The sequence below is a fragment of the Natrix helvetica genome (genome assembly GCF_964273705.1).
Source record: "Natrix helvetica genome assembly, chromosome: 2".
Classification (NCBI taxonomy): domain Eukaryota; kingdom Metazoa; phylum Chordata; class Lepidosauria; order Squamata; family Natricidae; genus Natrix; species Natrix helvetica.
Window position 1 is genome coordinate 59,220,860 of NC_138552.1, and position 19,114 is coordinate 59,239,973.

General features: G+C 38.9%; 1 protein-coding gene across 2 annotated transcripts in view; it reads left to right on the forward strand.

The window, feature by feature from the left end:
• GRAMD2B (GRAM domain containing 2B) overlaps positions 1 to 19,114 on the forward strand; it is a 58,755-nt gene that overhangs the window by 29,075 nt on the left and 10,566 nt on the right. For both annotated transcript variants that reach the window (XM_081940268.1, XM_081940269.1), the window contains exons 2-9: positions 5,535 to 5,657; positions 8,686 to 8,773; positions 11,387 to 11,453; positions 12,441 to 12,544; positions 15,529 to 15,624; positions 16,138 to 16,209; positions 16,666 to 16,746; positions 18,767 to 18,878. In XM_081940268.1, the coding sequence (XP_081796394.1) occupies positions 5,535 to 5,657; positions 8,686 to 8,773; positions 11,387 to 11,453; positions 12,441 to 12,544; positions 15,529 to 15,624; positions 16,138 to 16,209; positions 16,666 to 16,746; positions 18,767 to 18,878 (743 nt within the window). The remainder of the gene's footprint in view (positions 1 to 5,534; positions 5,658 to 8,685; positions 8,774 to 11,386; positions 11,454 to 12,440; positions 12,545 to 15,528; positions 15,625 to 16,137; positions 16,210 to 16,665; positions 16,747 to 18,766; positions 18,879 to 19,114) is intronic.

Sequence of the window (19,114 nt, forward strand, 5' to 3'; positions counted from 1 at the left end):
AGCTTCAACCTTAAACTGTCTACCATGGACCTCACCCAATTCCTAAGAGGTCCATAAAAGGGTCGTGCATCAGTGGTGGGTTGCAGGCAGTACGCCCCGGTAATGGCGTTGGGAGCACCTGCCGGGAGCACCAGGTACCGTTCCGGAGGGCCCACCTGCGTGCCTGAGCTCCTTACCTGTATTTGAGCTTTTTGGCGCTTCCGCGCACGCACACGGAGAGAACAGTGCTTGCACAATGCTCCGCCAAGCAGCTGGAGCATTGTGGAGGAGTCGCGGAGGTAAAGGCGCATGCGTGCATGTGCGCGTGTGCTGCACGTGTGCATGTGGGGGGCACCGAGCCCTGCTGCACCATACCGGTTGCAACGGGATCCGGAACCCACCACTGGTGTGCATAAGTGCACCAGCGAACCTTCCATCCCTGTCCTACTGTCCCCATTTATTTATACTCATTTACTTTGTTCATGTCAATGTTTATACATATACCTGTTATCTTGTACATGTTTGACAAACTAAATAAAATAAAAAAATAAAAACATTGAGACATTGAATTCGTCATCATTAAAATGATGTGCTTTTCTTGGCATTGGTGGTTAACATTTCGTTAAGAATAGTTCTTTTAATCAGGAGCTAATGAATTAAAGCTTGATTGGGCTTAATGCAAATCTTTTATGATGTGAGAAAACAGCCTTTAAGAAAAAAAACCATGGATTTTTAGTTTATCTATTTAAGGTGCCTTGTGAAGCAGATTTTTATCTATTCACCTGTCTGCCTCTCTATTGCCTTGAGATTCTTAAACATATACTTCCATACATATAGATGAGAGTAAAGTATTAGCAAAACTTTTAATAAAGTAACTGAAAATGGTTACTAGATTTGACTGATTCTATTTTCCATTATAACATTTTTCAGTTCCTTTTGATAATTTTTTCAGCTAAAGCAGTTTCTAAAGTTTTTTAAACTCCACCAGATTCTGTGAATTATGTGCCTTAAGGTTTTTAGGGATTGGGAACCTCACAGCTCACAATTAGATCTAAATCATTTTCTTTCCTGGATCATTCTATATATATTAGGTAGTTTAGACAATATAGCTGATTCACAATTCATTATAAATCTCCATTCAGTTTTTTTTATTTCTCTGAAAACACTGATTAACCAGGTGTTGACTAAAAGCACTAATTATCTAACTGAATGTTCCTGTTAAATACCGTATTTTTCGGAGTATAAGACACACCAAGGTTTTGAAGAGGCAATTTTTTTAAAAGTAGGTATGTAGATAGAGGGATAGAGAGGGAGAGAAAGAGAGAGAAATACAGTAGGTAGGTAGGTAGAGAGAGAGTGATTAGGTAGGTAGGTAGATAAAGGGGGAGAGAGAGAGAGAGAGAGAGAAATACAGTAGGTAGGGAGAGAGTGTGTGTAGGTAGGTAGGTAGGTAGGTAGGTAGGTAGGTAGGTAGAGGGATAAAGAGAGAGAAATAGAAAGAGAGAAATACAGTAGATAGGTAGGTACGGGGAGAGAGTGTGTGTAGGTAGGTAGGTAGAGGAATAGAGAGAGAGAAATAGAAAGGGATAGAGAGAGAGAGAGAGAGAAATACAGTAGACAGGTAGGGAGAGAGAGAGAGTAGATAGATTGGAAGGTAGACGGATAGAGAGAGAAATAGAAAGAGATAGAGAGAAATACAGTAGATAGGTAGGGAGAGAGAGAGAGAGAGTAGGTAGGTTGGTAGGTACAGGGATAGAGAGAGTGAGTGAGTGAGTGAGAGAGAGAGAGAGAGAGAGAGAAATAGAGTAGATAGGTAGGGGAAGAGAGAGAGAGTAGGTAGGTACGTAGGTAGATAGAGGGAGAGAGAGAGAGAGAAATAGAGTAGGTAGGTAGGGAGAGAGAGAGTAGATACCGGTAGGTAGGTAGATGTTTCCAGGTGTATTTATCCATGTGTTGGAGAAGGAAATCACTGACAATCTGCAGCACCTAAGACTTTGTTTCTGCTGGCATAGCACTTGATCAATGTAATTTTCATCAATCAGTTAAAGAGCTTTCCAAAAGGAAAAAAAAGTTTTTGCACTCTGCAAACCTCCCAAAAACGGCCTGTTTTTCCCCAAAACAGGACCATTCCCCCCCAAAAAAGGCATAAAAAGCCTTGGGGGGGGGGGGGAGCTTGCAAAGTGCTCCTGGAGTGGGGGGGGATGACAAAAAAGGGCCGGTTTTTCACAAAAAAGGGCCCATTTTTGTCAAAAAAATTGCATGCATAGCCTTATGGAGGCTTATAGAGTGCTGCAGGGGGCTGTGGGGGCAAAATACGGCCCATTTGTTGCTCATTTCTGTCCTTCCAAGCTTCCAGAAGCTCTCTGAAAGCCTCCATAAGGGTATGCACAACCATTTTGGTGAAGGGGCGGGGCTTCGGGAGGCAAAAAATGCTGTATTCGATGTATAACATGCACCCAGATTTTCAGCCTTTTTTTAAGGAAAAAAGGTGTGTCTTGTAGTCTGAAAAATATGGTACATATACACACAGACAGACAGACAGACAGACAGACAGACACACACACACACACACACACACACACACACACACATATTGTAGGAAGAAAAATACATCTGGTTCAGTTCCAAGGAGGGAGAAAGGTGCTGGAAATAAAATGGAGGCTAGCTGTTTAGAAAAGGAGGTCTATTTATTGATGAACAGAATCACAGCATGCAGTTCTGGGACAGCTGACAAATTAGCTTGATGACTGCAAGGATTTTTATACAGTTTCTGAAATGCTGCTGGGGGTTGTGCAATGTAGTGAGCTCTGTGTCTTTTGCTATGCTGGGTTAATCCTATTATGTCCTAAACATCATGTCCTGTTCTTAGAATTTGGGTGGGGAAGGATGTAAATTTTAATCCCATCACTGAGGGTGAAGGTATTTTATTTTTGAATAAGATGGCCCAGGATTTCTTAATGGGCATCTGCCATAGGCTATTGAGAAAGACGGGGGGCAGCTTTCTGCCTCTAAGAACATGTTTCACCATTTCTCCTTTGGGGAAATATAATATTCTACCTCTTTTAATATTCCCCGAAATATTTTATTCTCGGGGGGGGGGGTGTCCCATAATACATATATACACTAATTCTGTTTTCACCTATCTACAGAAACTGTAATTTATATTTTACTAACAGATTCTGCACTTTGGGAGAAGTCACATAGCAAGATTTTTCAGTACATGTGGAAGGGCTTATTTCCCAATGATCTAAAAGTGCCAATTATGAAATTTAAACTGCTAAAATACAGAAGGTTTGGAGTACCCCTGCAGCAGGGGTGGGTTCCTGCCAGTTCTAACCTCTTCTATAGAAGAGGTTCCACAAACCTACAGTGCTGTTTAGAACCGGTTCCAGCTTCCTCTCCCCGCCCGTCCGCACATCATCAAGAGGAACAGTGAGAGGAGGACTTCTGGGAGTTGAAGTCCACAAGTCTTCAAGCTGTCAAGTTTGAACACCCCTGGGTTTTTTTTCTAAAGGGTTAGGGATGCAAGGGTCTTGTAACTTGACAGCTTTAAGACTTACTTGCTTCAAATGCCAGAATTCCTGAGCCAACATTTTGGTTGCTAAGCAAGAGCGATGTTAAGTGAGTTTCACCACATTTTACAAGTTGGCCATGCCCACCCAGTCACATGGCCGGCAAGCCACTCCCATCCGGTCACATGGCCAACAAGCCACTCCCACAAAGCAGGCCACACCTATGGAAGAGGTTCTAAAAATTTTTGAAACCCACCACTGCCCTGCAGCCAGATTTTATGTAAGTTAATCATTTCTGAAATCAACTAATCGGCTCAATATGTTCCCAAAGGCAACCTGTCTTTATATCCCAATTTAAATATATATTTACATATACCGTAGCCCTGGTTTGGGATTTTGAACTCTGCCTATGCTATTGCAAACTGAGAAAAATAAATTCTGCAAAATATTGCTAGGGCAGCAGCTCTGCACCAGCTTTGTGAGGTATGGATCCACAAGTATATCCTATACCTATATACTCTGATATCATCGTGCAAGTGATAAAGATTGTGTAATTTATTTCTGTAGCATCAGGACCCATCAGATCATTTTATCTCTGCAAATATCCATGCTTGTAGGCTTAGTTATCATTTATATGGCCAGTTTTTCCAAACAAGTCAAATCATTCAACATTGACTGATCTTTCTACCTAGAAAAATATTTTAACAGACACAATGATGATAATATTCTCAGATAAGCAATAGTAATAGGCAGATTTCACAATTGGCTATTTTCCTCCCTTTATCCTGCCATGCATAACTTAGATTATGAATCCCATGGCTAAAAGACAGTTTGTCAGTATTAAAGGCTTACTATCTCGGGGGATCCAAAAGAAAAACCATGGAAGGAGCAGCTTTTTTCAGTGAGACATCTTATTCCAAACTGTTGAGCTTTGTTTCCAGGCAATATAAGAAACAACAGGTAAACAGACTGTCAAAAAGCTAAGTGGCATGTTGTGTTACCCCGGCATTTTTATGGTGTGGAATATAAGAAGAAAAAATTCTCCATTTTCAGCAATTTCTATTAAAGGGAAATTAATTCCAATTAACTGGTGAAACAGCAGGGAAGTACAAGCAAGCAAAGCTTATTTTAAACACTATTTAAGTTTCATCTTACAGCAGCAATGAAAGAGGCCATTGTAAACATGTTTATTTCAAATAAATGAAGGTTAACTTCCATGTGAATGGATTCAAGTGTGGGCACAGTATCTTTCACACTTGAATGTTCATTTAAAATACTGACAGACTTGATTTCCTATCATCCTTGATCTCTATTCTCTTTCCCCACAAATTGTCAGAGTATGTTACTGTGAAAGTCCGAAATCTGGTGAATGTCGACTATTCACATAGTCGCTTGGTGTGTGTCCGAAATATTTGCTAAATACCCTTATCCTCTCGACACCCTTACCCTAATCCCCTTACCCTAATACCTCGGCTCCTCGCTTCCTTTTAAGCGTCTTCTATTCGCGGACTTCTTTTTTTAAAAAACCTGTGATCCTGCGCGGTTAGAACGAGTAGTTTCCAGGACCGCGAATTGAAAAGCAAAAGTAAAGCGTTACGCTGACTCGTTATGTATCTGTCACCGTGAAAGACCGAAATTGGTATGTGTCGACATTCACCGGTGAATGTCGACATTCACCAATTTCGGTCTTTCACGGTGACATATATATACTCTGTACATAAGATCATTAGGCAGCCATCTCATCTCAGATTATGAATGGGAAATATTTGTTCCAAATAATTCATGTTATCTCAAGAGCTTGGGAAGGGAAAGACACTAGCCCCATTTTGGATCTTTTAGATACACGAAGGAAAGTCAGATCTTCTGGTTCTTTACTCATAATATAATTAATTGAAATATCTTTTTAAAAAAATAGTTCTTCAAATGCCACCATTCAAAACATAAACTATATAGGTATGTGGTTGGAATTGGCAACTGTAATTGAAGCTTTGAACTATTGCTTTATATTTTTTAGTCCTAACAAACGATATTACTTTCTTGCAGTTCAGAAAATGAAAATGGAACAGAAGAAAAGAAGAAATCGGGAAAACCAGGCTTTGGGGTGCCACAAATATCATTTAATGAGGCTGATTATTTTGAAGACCAGAAAAAAGCTGCAATTTCACGGTAATGAACTAGATTCATCTAGAACCAACTAGATAAACTTTTAGATTAGATAAAAGGTTAAATTTCTATTTTGTGAATGTTGGAGATCTTTGAATTCATCGAGATAAGTTTCCATAGTATCTCTGATTGCGCTACACACACACCAGTGGTGGATTTCAAAAAATTTTAGAACCTCTTCTGTAGGTGTGGCCTGCTTTGTGGGAGTGGCTTACTGGCCATGTGACCGGGTGGGAGTGGCTTGCGGCCATGTAACCGGGTGGGCATGGCCAACTTGTAAAATGTGGTGAAACTCACTTAAGAGTGCTCTTGCTTAGCAACCAAAATGTTGGCTCAGAAACTCTGGCATTTGAAACACGCAAATCTTAAATCTGTCAAGTTACAAGACCCTCGCACCCCTAACCCTTTAGAAAAAAAAAACCAGGTGTGTTCAAACTCGATAGTTTTAAGATTCGTGGACTTCAACTCCCAGAATTCCTCCTCCAGTCATGTTGGCTCAGGAACTCTGGCATTGAAGTGTGCAAGTCTTAAAACTGTCAAACCGTCAAAGGATAAACTTTGAAACTCTTCTGTAAGATCTGGCTTTCCCTTTTATATTAGTTTCTCCCAGTGGTTGAGTTCCTAGCCCAGTAGGGAGATAGCAAGAACATCTGTGCAAATCCAACCACCCCATCTCTGTGTGTGTGCCCAATTAATTTGCAGATGCCAAGCACTGCATTTGAAAGTATAGAAGGGCTGGAAGTAAATTAATCTGGATGCAATTACACATTTCTTCTAATTGTTTACAGGTTCTTCCTCTTCTTATTTCTAAAACAGCTGGTTTTAATTCTTTGGATGGCACTTTTTGGGAATAGTTCTGTATAAAAGTGCACCAATTCATCTTCTGTTTCCTACAGCAGCAAAACTAACATGACTGTTGGAAAATAAAATAATGCCATTTGTAACTAGAAGCAAATGTTGGGATTTTGCTGGTTTCCCAAATAATAATTCATCAGAAAAATTACATTAAGAGAACCATTCCCAGGTTTTGGAGGGTAACTAGGACATTTTGAGAACTTGACATAGGCTTACTCACAAAATGGCATAGAACTCCAATAGTCCCCTGTCCTTTTTTGTTTTCTAAGAATGCCTCTGGGTCCACAATGGACTTCAAGACCATTTCTGGAAATCAAGATGATGCAGCATTTTTCAAATTTAAAACAATCATAAATTTTAGGGCGTGTCAAATTTTTAAACTTTCAATTTCCAAACATTAGGGGTGCTCAAACGTTGTGGCATGCCTTGGGGACTGTAAAGATATTTTGATTACTTTAATATAATTTAGATGTGCTTGATAAATAACTATATAAATATTATAACTTTTAACATTTTGTTTGTTTCATTCCACTAAGTATTTATCTTGCATTTTGTTTGCAGTGCAGTTTATATTTCTTTCCTTTTTCCTATGTTTCTGTATGTCCTTATAGTTATCTCTTTGAGAGTGATGTGTATTTTTCTTCTTCTCTGTTTGACAGAAGTACCCAACTGTGCTTTGGGGCAGAATTGAAGTTTTTGCCATTGTAAAAACTTGAAAAGAAGGGACTATTTCCAGTAATTAGAGGTCAGGAAAGGATTTAGTCAAATGAAATGAGAAGAATGTTGCCTGTGAGAAGGGTGGACTCTTCAGTCACATTCTTGGCTGTGTCAGAATGTTCAGTCTACTCAAGATACTTCACAGCGTTAGACTTGTGCAACGTTTCAAAGAGGTGCTTTGCTGTGTTGAAGATTCATTCAAAGCACAGCCCTTCAAAGCAGTGGGATCTCCTCACTTGTGAAAGCAAAGAGATGGAGTTGCTTCACTTCTGCTGCTCCAAAGTCTCTGACAACCTTTTTGTGGCTCTTCCAGTAGCCAGAAAAGCTTTGTGAATGCACAGTAGGCTGTAAGATGATGCAGAATTCTTCAAGAAGGAAATTATGTCATGACTCCTATTTACAAGTTCAATTGCATTGGTCTATAATGCATAGTGCTTTATTGTGACAAATTTTCTTAACCTCCAGAAATGTGACATTTAGCTCTCAGAATTGTCAGTAATGGCCAAACTGGAGGGGAATGCAAGGAATTGAAGTTCAGGTAGGGAAATGCTAATATAGGCACCATTATACTACTATACGGATTCTTTACAATGTGCGAGATACATGACTAAGTAGACAGATGTGTTAATACCAAACATCCAGGTTAAGGTTCAGATAGTCCTCAATTACAACCACATATGGGACCAGAATTTCCATCATAAGTTATTATAGTTGTAAGTTGAGTTGGACCCAATTTTATAACAATTTTTACAGTGGCTTTTTAAGTGAATCTCCATGGTCTTTAAGAGAATCATGCAGGAGTTACGTGAATTCAGCTTCCCCATTTTTGTTTTTGTTTTGCCAGAAATTGGCCAGAAAAGGTGTTACAAATTGTGATCATGTGACACTGCAACCTGTCATAAATATGAGTCAATTGCCAAGCCCCCAAATTGTGGTCATTTGACCAAGAAAGTGGTACATCAGTTGGGCATGCAAGTACAAGTCATAAGTCACTTTTTCCAAGATGATCATAACATGGGATTACTGTTAAATGAATGGTTGTAAATTGAGGACTACCTGTATTTTCAAGAATAGAAATTTTGGTCAAAGGCTTAACCAACAGATCTACTGAGCTTTCTTCATTAGGGGTAAAAGATAGCATATTTTCCTCAGTGAAACACACTACATCACCTTGCAGCCTACTTGTTGTTTCTTACAATTCTTCTCTCCAATATTGCAAGAGTTGAAAGAGGCTTCTCATCCTATATAGCAAGAGAAGGCTGTAGAGCATTGAAGTAGCAAAGCCATGAAAGTCATTCTCTTCACAATCAGAAGCAAGAAATTCACACTGTTTCATAAGTATCTTTAAGGGCATGCTTTACTCAGAAATTCATCCAAGTTGGCTAAACTTTTTAATGTGAAAAACCTGTCTTTATAAAATGAGAATAATGTAACAGCACTATAATGGTATTTCCTTTAGGTCAAAGACAATTGTGGATAATAGTTTCTTGACGATAGATGGCAAGAATGACTCAAAGGCTGAAAGGAAGAAGCATACTTCAAACCAGGTATTGAGAAATACTCATCTGTTTAGTATCTGAAATGACCCTGGTTGTGGCAGAACAACAAAAGTACTGCACACATCAGGCTGGAATAGCACGTCAGTGTTGAAGTGTCACTTTTTCCCATCTATCCCATAACTCTGACTTATAAATAAGGGGTATATTTGAAATCTGTAAGAGCTGATCCTTAGATGCACTTTAATCCTCTGAATTAGTTCACATATTAAGCTAAAGTGTGTGCTGTTTAACAAATCAGTAGTTTTATGCAGGGGTGCTAAGTTTAACCTGCTTGCTCTGGTTCACATGGAGCAGTCTTTAAATGCAAATCTACCCACCCTTCTTTCATCTTCTCCCATTCTCCCTTTGTGTCTCACAAACTTGTCTTGATTCCAGGCAATAGTACAGAGTGTGATGCTAAATCAAGACAGCTGTTCTCATGGTGAAAGAAAGACAGCAGCAGCTGCTGTTACTCACTTGGCTCTTGATGGGGTTGTATTGGGTGTGGGAAAAGATTGTGCTATGTAAGGGAGGAGAACAACTGGCTCTTCATCCTGCCCTTATGCATTCAACAAGAGTTATTTCAAGGATCTGCACTGGTTTAATAGAGACCAACATGGATCTTGCTCAGATTTTCCATGCCACCCGATAATGGCAATTATATATCCCAAGATATTTGGCTCTATGTGTTGATGCTATAGGAAGAATGGTGACGAAAGATGCAGGATGTTTTTGTACTCTTATTCTTTATTAAAGTTAGGGTAAAACAGGGCTATATTTCTTACTAACAGCTGCATTAGTATCAACATTTGAGCTTTGATTGCTACATGGCTTTGCATAATTAAAGTGTTGTCTAGATTACCTGTGACATGGACATTGAGCACAATACAAACAGTGGCTTGTAATGCAGTCTGGATAGGCTGGGTCAACACTGCTGAATTGTTTAAGAGATTACTATAGGCAGATTGTCTGTGCTTACAACCAAGAACAGACCAAGAGATCTGCTGCTATCCCACCCTTAAAGTAAAATGCATTTTTGAATTAGCATATTGTATGAAGCCAACAGTGGTGGGTTGCCGGCGGTATGCCCCAGTACCACCGTTCCATGTGGATGCCGCCGGGCCCGTTCCAACCATACTGGTTGGAACCAGATCTGGAACCCACCACTGGAAGCCAACCAGCCATTACAGCTCATACCCCTTCTTTTTGTTTGTTTGTTTGTTTAAATATATGAACTTAAGCAAGGGTGGTTTGTTAGGCAAACTATGGCTTGCAAGATTCAGAGGGTTAGGATAGGGTAGTGATAGGAATTCAAGAAAGGGAAACAGTTGGGCACAAATGTATTTGGCATTGACCTTTCCCCAAGTATTACCTGCAAGGTAAAGCTGAAACTATGGGGCCTGAGGTTGAGGCAACCTATAAATAGCTCTTGAAGGAATGAATGCAAACATATATCAAACAAGCCTACACTACTCTTAAAATGTCAGTATGCATACAGTAAAAGCTCTGTTCATGATTTATCAAAACAAAATTATGCCTAATTTTGACGTATCTGGATTGATCGTCACTGAATAAGCTTCAGTTGATTAGGTTTACTCCATATGGCAAGCAGTTAACCATGGCTAAGAAACCACAATGACTGTTTTAACGATATGCTAACCAAAAGCAAAATAAATTCATCTGACGTTGATTATATCCACATATAACTAAGCCCAGAATCATCAAAATACTTAATAATTTTGTTGATTCTGATCCTCTTGGAATAATGAACAATTTGAGGGACTACAGCAGTATGCCTTATTGTACTCTTAGCAGATAAGAAAGACTAAGACATCTTATGCCCTTAGGCCAGTGGTTGCAACCGGTATGCTGCAACGGGACCCGGCGCCCACCACGTGCACATACATAGCACACACACAGCATGCACGCATCACACGCATGCGTGCTTACCGCCTGTGACCCTCCAGCTGCTCGGCAGAGCGTTGCGCAGGCGCTGTATGCTCCGTGCGTGAAAGCCCTGATCGGCTCAAATACAAGTAAGGGGGGCAAGTAAGCGGGTGGGCCCTCCGGAGCACCATACCGGAACGGTACCTGGTGCTCCCAGCAGGCACCAGTACGCCCCTACTAGGGCGTAGCGGTCGTATCCCACCACTGCCTTTGGCACAGTTTGTTGTGTGTGTGATTTTTATGTATAAACACTGTGCCAAGTCTGGAAAATAATTGGGATCAAAATAATTCTACCTAGTACATACCGAGGTGAGTTTCTTTTGAATGTATAAACTCTGTTTCAAGCCTGGAACAGGAACAAACTGACCTTTCCAGAATATCAGATTCTGATTCTGATTGATGGAAGCAGGAAGTAAAAAACAGTCAAGGTGGCAATTGCAAATACACCATCTAATCCCTGCATTTTTTATGTGCCTCATGTTCCTATGGATTTCTTCATTCTGCTTTTGAGAAGTATGTGCACTCAATATAGTACAGTTCCAGTCCTTTCCATCTGCTGATGAAAAAAAAACTATTCACAGGATTTAATAATAAACTAGGCCAACAAGGGTAATGATTGTTAAATAGCAGTAACCAAATTCTGGTTGGTTTGTTTATTTGTTTGTTTTGCTTTAGTTTAAGGCAAATGCTCATTTTCACAAGCTGTTTCTGGATGTCCCAATTGATGAACCCTTGAGACAAAGTAAGCAGAATACCATTTTTATCTGTTATGTTGCATTTTTGTAAGTCAGGTTTTCTACAGGCAATCCTTGTTTGGTAATTTTGCTTTGAATAGCAACCATTCACAAATACAACAATAATAAAAATTCATTTTCTAACCAAGGCAGCATTTAGGACAACAAAAAGCCTTCAGTGTAAAACTGATTAAGGTCTGGTCAGTTTCAGGCAGGACCTGCCAGTCTTCAGGAGGTTTCTAATCCACTCATCAAAGTCACAGATCTGCGTTTATTAACTTACCTTAACATTTTTAGGGACATGCTCTTCTGCAGAGAAAAGCAACTCAATAAGGGATAGCTTGTTTAAACAAACTCTGCCAGATGGCAAAAAGAGAAGACAAAGATGGATCATGCACAGGGTACAGTATAAGAGAACTTTATCTGAATAAGAAGGCAGCAATCACAAAGGCTTCTTTTTTTTGGCACACATATACAATACAGTTTTGGTTCATAGCACATTCTAATTATGAGTTTGCTTTCCCATGTAAAATCCCAGTACAGGTACTCTTCATTTAGTGACTGACTAATTTAGCAACTATTCACAGTTACAATAATGATTTAAAAAGTAATTTTCTGACAAATCCCCACATCTACGACTTCTACAAGTCTGTAAAGCAAAAGAAAATTATAGTAAGAGCATAAACAGTCATGGTTTCACATTGACAGCTTTGCTTAACGTCCAAATTGCTGGTCCCAATTGTAGTTGCTAAATGAGGCTACTGGTATTTAGCATTGAATAGCTCTTTCTACTCAATATTCATATACAAAATGTAGATTATGAGACAACTAGAATATTTTTCCAGACTTTTTAATCTTTGCAGAGGGTTTACCTTTGAAGTTGCAATATTTCTTTTAAGAAAATTATCTTAGATATATAGTGTGTGTTAGATGCATTGCCTGGCCAGGCTGTACATATTCCCAGTTAGATAACATTACTCATGTGATCTTTGTAGATTTCACCTGTGCCTTGCAGAAAGAAATTATGTACCAAGGGAAGCTATATGTATCAGAGAACTGGATTTGCTTCCATTCCAAAGTCTTTGGCAAAGATATCAAGGTAAGCAAATATAAATAAATATAATAAATATATTTAAAGAAATAAAACATAAATATAATATATAGACCATGCAGGTACAAAAATAGCCAGGGAAATGATTGAAGCCCAGGAAACGGGCCCCTTGTCAGTTAACACAAATGCTGAATTACCACCAGCTTATCAAATGTTTAGGAGCCAAGTGTTTGGCAGCACAAGAAAATGACAGCCAATCACCAGCCATCAACACACCATTCAGCCAATAGGAAGGCACCACATAAGCGTGACTCACAGAACAACCAAAGCACATATTCTGGGAACTTCCCTGAAGATGGGCTCCTGCATGAGTCCAAAAGCTTGGAAGAGTAAATCTCTGGTCCCAGTAAACAACACAAATTTGATCTCGCATCATTATCCTGGAACACATATATTTGCCTTCATTCATAAATAAATATAGCTTATGGTGTGCTAATGTCCATTATGCATGCCTATTTTTTCTGTAATATGCAACCAAACGATAGTTGCAAATGCTAATGCTTTATGGCAGGAGTCCCCAACCAGGGGTGGGTTTCAAAAATTTTTTGCTACCTATTATGTGGGTGTGGTCTATTTTGTGGGTGTGGCTTAGCAGTCATGTGACTGGGTGGGCATGGCCAACTTGATGTCACTCACCAAGTGATGTCATGGATTGGGTAAAATGTGGTGAAGCTCACTTAACAACGCTTTTGCTTAGCAACCAAAATTTTGGGCTCAGTATAATCTTTATTGTCATTGTACTTAAATACAATGAAATGAGTTATCTCTGCCTTCGTATGCATGGCAGCCTTGTCCTAGTAAACTCCTTCTACTTTCTGGCAATTTTCCTCTCTGTTAGAGGCACCAAAATAATCCAGACAATGTAAGCTTTCCTGCTGCAGCAGGGGGTTGGACTAGATGACCTTTGAGTAACCTTCTAGCCCTAAATTGCTGTGCTGTCTTTCTTTCTTTCTTTCTTTCTTTCTTTCTCCCTTCCCTCTGTGGGAAGCAACCAACCCTCCCCCCCTAAATAAAATATTACTCCCAGAAAGGCTCATTCCACATGCCTGCCAGATAATGAGATAATGAGCCTACAGAAAGTTTGGCTCCATTCACAAGCAGGGAATGATCAAAACCATTTTAGAAACACAAAGCCCATATTGCACAAACCCCAAAACTTCAAAAACATAGAACAATATAAGAATCCTACCTTTTATCAAGTTTGTTGTTCAGTTGAACCAGAAACAAACTGCTGAATGTCACTTTGCGAACTTCCTTTTGAGCAGCTTTTCAATTTAAATCAGATTTCAAGTTAAAGTTTGCAGCCTTAATACTTGTGGATTTCAACTCCCAGAATTCCACAGCCAGCAAAGCAACTTTTGCAACTTTAAGACTTGTGGACTTCAACTCCCAGAATTCCACAGCCAGGCATGCTCAGTTCCAATTTAAAGCAACAGCATTTTCTTTCTACTTGGGTGAATCCTGGTTAAAAAGTGAGATTCCTTCTTTCTTTTTCTTTCTTTTTCTTTCTTTTTCTTTCTCTCTTCCCTTCCTTCCTCCCTCCACCCCCCATCTCTCTCAGTTTTTAAAACCTCTTTTTCCTTGCCTGAACCAACAAGGAAAAAGGGCTTTTAAAAAAAAAGCTTCTGACGCAGGTTCGGGGGTGGTGGCCAAGCCACCATTACTAGCAGTCCGGTCCAGTACGCCAGATTTTCACTACCTCTTCTCGTGTACCGGACAGGACTGGGAGGAACCCACCTCTGTCCCCAACCCCAGGCTGCAGCCCAATTCCAGGCCACAGCCCATAGGAACCAGGCATGTGGAAGTGGTGGGGAAGTGTGTATGCATGCGCACACAAAACTGCATTAGTGAAAGCAGTGTGCACATGTGTGCAAAACCATCCCCTCTCTTCCCCAGCCTTCCCCCCCCCCCCATCTGCTGAGCTGAAAAGGTTGGAGACCACTGCTATCTGTCATATGCACTATATAAGTAGAAAATCAGACACCTTTATAGCATGTGAGCTATTCAAAGTATTACAGTGAAATTGTTTCTATTGGCTATTTGACCAGTAATTTCAATGGTAAATTCCCACTTTGTAGAGGCAAAACCGTAAGAAAGCAGCAGGCTTTAAAACTTCATTCATAAATCGAATTTCACTAGCCCTGGAACAGGATGCAATTTAAAATGTTCAGCCTGAACTCCCAACAATAATGCGTGTTTCATGCTTTATAACAAACTATAGTTAGATTCTTCCTTAGCATTATGTGAAGATGCAATTTGTATCTTTACTTGTAAGCAAAGTTTCTCCAGTGTGATTTTACTCTCAGAGAAGTGCTCAGCTAATTGCATTTTTAAAAATCCTTTCCTTCACGGCAAGTTTTTGAACTATTTATTTGGTTATAACATTGTCAGGAAGAAAACAAATACATGGAGTGCTTCCCAGCTGGATATAATCGAAATGAGATTTAGCTGAATATTTTGCAGCATTAGAAAACTGCTTAATTATAAAGAATTTTGCCAGCCATTCCTTTTTATGACATTTTTAATCAATCTGCTTTCATTTCCTAATAATTAGCATTGTTGTAACTAATTTGGGGTGAAATAGAGGTCAGAACACAATGTAGTGGAACTGTGTGTGTTTTATATATATAGTTTTAAATGATAAATACCGAAATGCAATGCATATCAAAAGTAGTTTGCAGGCCTTTTGCATTCATCACAGATTGAAACATAATAATTTTAAGATAACATCCATCTATTTTACATGTTTTATTATTTTTGTCATAACGTAATGTAGGCATCAAATTGGCACTCAAATGATCTTAAATCTAAAAAGATGGCTTTATCTGAAAGTATCTAGGTATCCTCACAGCAGAAATTACATTATAAAAACCAGTATTCACTTCTTTGCATGGGTTCTGCTGCATAACCATCAATACTGTTGGTTAAGTTGACATCTTCATCTTGTAACAATTATTATGCTTTCATTTTAGATTACTATACCTGTGTTATCTGTAACACTAATAAAGAAAACTAAAACTGCCATTTTAGTGCCAAATGCTCTCATTATAACTACAGTCTCAGATAGGGTAAGTTCACATTTTATTTACCACATAATTTTGTTATGGTGATTGTTTGAATTTCTTTATCCCAGTTTCTGGGAATATAATTGGGAATAAAAATTGAGGACTAGATGAACTAGAAATCGTATATTCCTCGTTTACAGTTATTCTCTTATGTTCTGCAATCTTTCAGAGTATTGTTCCCAAATATGGGAAGTAGCACGGAATGTAATTACATAATAAATAGATAAAGGATTCTTAATATATCATGCTGAAACTGATCTTGCTCAGGCAAAAATGTGGTAACTTGATGAAAGCCTTGGCACGAAGTAACAGTTCAGAGAGCCTCTCATAAACTTCATTTATGAAAAGCAGATGATTAAAAGTCAGCTGAGTACATGGGATTGCATGTGGTATGTAGATTCCTCAGATCCTTAAGTAATAATTAATGGGATATACTTTAGTAAGAATAATAGGAAAGGCAAGCTCTACCAGTTTTTCCTGGTTTTAAATTATATTTGTTGGTGGTTTTCTTTACAGTACACGTTCGTCTCTTTTCTGTCCAGAGACACTGTTTACAAACTGCTAAAATCGGTTTGCAGTCACCTGGAGGTAAGTAAACTTTTCTTCAGATCTGTAAATCGTACGTGTGAGGACAAATCAGTGGTGTGGAGAGTGGAGTGGAGAATGGAATGGAATGGAATGGAATAGAATAGAATAGAATAGAATAGAATAGAATAGAATAGAATAGAATAGAATAGAATAGAATAGAATAGAATAGAATATTCTTTATTGGCCAAGTGTGATTGGACACACAAGGAATTTACATAAACTCTCAGTATACATGCAAGTAACTAAGTTACATAGTCATAAGATACCAATAGGAGTAGGTAATAGGAAAGATAGTTACTTTTTCAGCACCGTGTCATAATCTTGAACAGTTGCTAAGTAGGGCAGTGGTTAAGCAAGTTCTACCTGTTTATCTGTGACTATTCCTGATATTACTTAGTTAATTCCTGATATTACTTAGTTAATCCTACTCCAACTCTGTAAATTTTAAAATTTCAGGATGCGAGTGTTGGCAACAGTCCTAATCCTTCTCCCCTAGAAAGTAGCTTCAGGGCTGATCGTCCTACAACATTACCTCTGGTAAGTTTATTTTTGAAGAGAAAAACATTTATAATGGAGAACTACATTAGAAATAGCCTTTTTTATAAAATAAAATAAAATATTTTATTAATTTTATTTATGTGTTGGAATTTCTATAGTTTCTAATGGCTCTGAGTGGCTTATGACCAGCAATAGAAATTTAATTGCTATCAAAATACATCAGCAGACATCTGAACAAACTGATACGTGATGATTCTTCCACGCTGAGTTCTTTATTGTTTGCATACCTACAGACAGAGTCTTGCCGGTCTAAGCCAGGGGTATCCAAACTTGGCAACTTTAAGACTTGTGGACTTCAACTCCCAGAATTCCACAGCCAGCTCTGCTGGCTGGGGAATTCTGGGAGTTGAAGTCCACAAGTCTTAAAGTTGCCAAGTTTGGACACCCCTGGTCTAAGCACTCTACTATCAGCATCCACCAGACATTCAGATAACTATTTGAGAGAGACTATTTTCACCTGCTTTCTCTAATAAAATATCTGGACTGAGTTGTCTCTTTTTTTCCTCTGGAAGGCATCCTCTGCCACCTGGGAATCCAGCCTATTACATTTCATCACAGAAACAATAAGATTAAGTAACATCTGCGCAACTCTTCAAGCTCTAACATTCCTTCCCATCAATTTCAAAGATGTAAAAGAAATGATATTATCTGCAAACTAAATTATTTGAAATGGCATGGCTTGATGAAAATCAATTGCTGACATTTATGCACCTGGAAGTCTTCCGTCTACAGTCTTACTGTTCTACCCATTAGGTTAAGATACACTTTGGCTGCAATTGTAGAAACAGCAGGGCTGCATAATATTTTTCAGGCTGAAAACCACCTTTAACTTTGAATGATATGCTGGAGGACAGACAACAGCAAATGGGATTGGGGGAACTAAATAAATATAATTAAAATTCAAGTAATTAAATGTATTACATTTAATGTGCATTAATTAAAAGAATGTCCATTTTATCATTATACATTACAAGTTGGTATTTTTAGCAGGGTTTGGATGGCTGATGTCCTGAAGCCTAAAGTTGTTGTATTCCTATTATATATACTGTGTGTGTAAACTACCAGCAAGCCTCACTATGTTTTATGGAATACTATCTCATAATCCTACATTGCCCAGGTATTTATTTATAAGGGGGAAATGTCCAGACGAAACGTAATTCCGTTGTATTTAAGTACAATTTTGTTGTATTTAAGTACAATGACAAAGATTATACTTAATTTCTGATGTTGGATTTCCCCCCTTACCAAAGGAAGCCCTCTTGTGGAGTACTGTGAAGCTGTTGCCATGGCAACTCCATTGCGCTGTACAGTAGAAGCCATTTTATGGCAGTACAGTAGAATCAATTTTAAGGCTCCACAGACTGTATCTTAACAGAACACACACCACGACTCATGTTAGGGGTGTCTTACCCCCACAGTTTTTTTTCCCAGAGAGTAAGTCATCTGTGTACTAAGCTTGGTTGAAATTGCTTGAGGCGTTCCAGAGTTATGCTGGAACACACACACACACACAGAGCCATTTTGATGATAAATGGATGGATGGATGGATGGATGGATGGATGGATGGTTGGATGGACGGATGGACAGTTGAATGGATGGACGGATGGACGGTTGGATGGATGGATATGTGTGTGTGTGTATGTGTGTGTGTGTGGATGGATGGATGGATGGATGGATAGATGATAGATAGATAGATAGATAGATAGATAGATAGATAGATAGATGATAGGTAGGTAGGTAGGTAGAGAGAGAGAGAGAGAGAGAGAGAGAGATATGATGGATGGATGGATAGATGATAGATAGATAGATGATAGATAGATAGATAGATAGATAGATAGATAGATAGATAGATAGATAGATAGATAGATAGATGATAGATAGATGTGGAAGTAGGTCTACACTGACAACATTTTATTGTAATAGTTTCAACTTTATGGGTACAAAGGAAAATAACAAATTGATATTTAATTGGCATTTCTAATACATTGACCCTTTCCAGGATTTCAGTCATGATTTCTCTGAACTGGATGGCATCATACAGAGACGTAGACAGGAGATGGAAGAATCCAGCAGCACTGGTTCTCAAAGTCCAGAATTGGAACACTTTCAAGGTTTGCTTTTAAAAAAGTGTTTCTTGACTATCTTAAAACACAATTTTTTAGCCTAGACCGGGGGGTGTCGAACTGGCAGCCCTTGGGCCGGATGTGTTATGCGCAGGCCACACCCATCCCAGCTCTATAAAGGGAAAATATGTCACAATACATCATGTGGTGGCAACGTGATGCCGCAAGTTTGACATCCGTGGTCTGGACATTTGGAAGATTTCAACCAAGAATGGGGAGTGCAA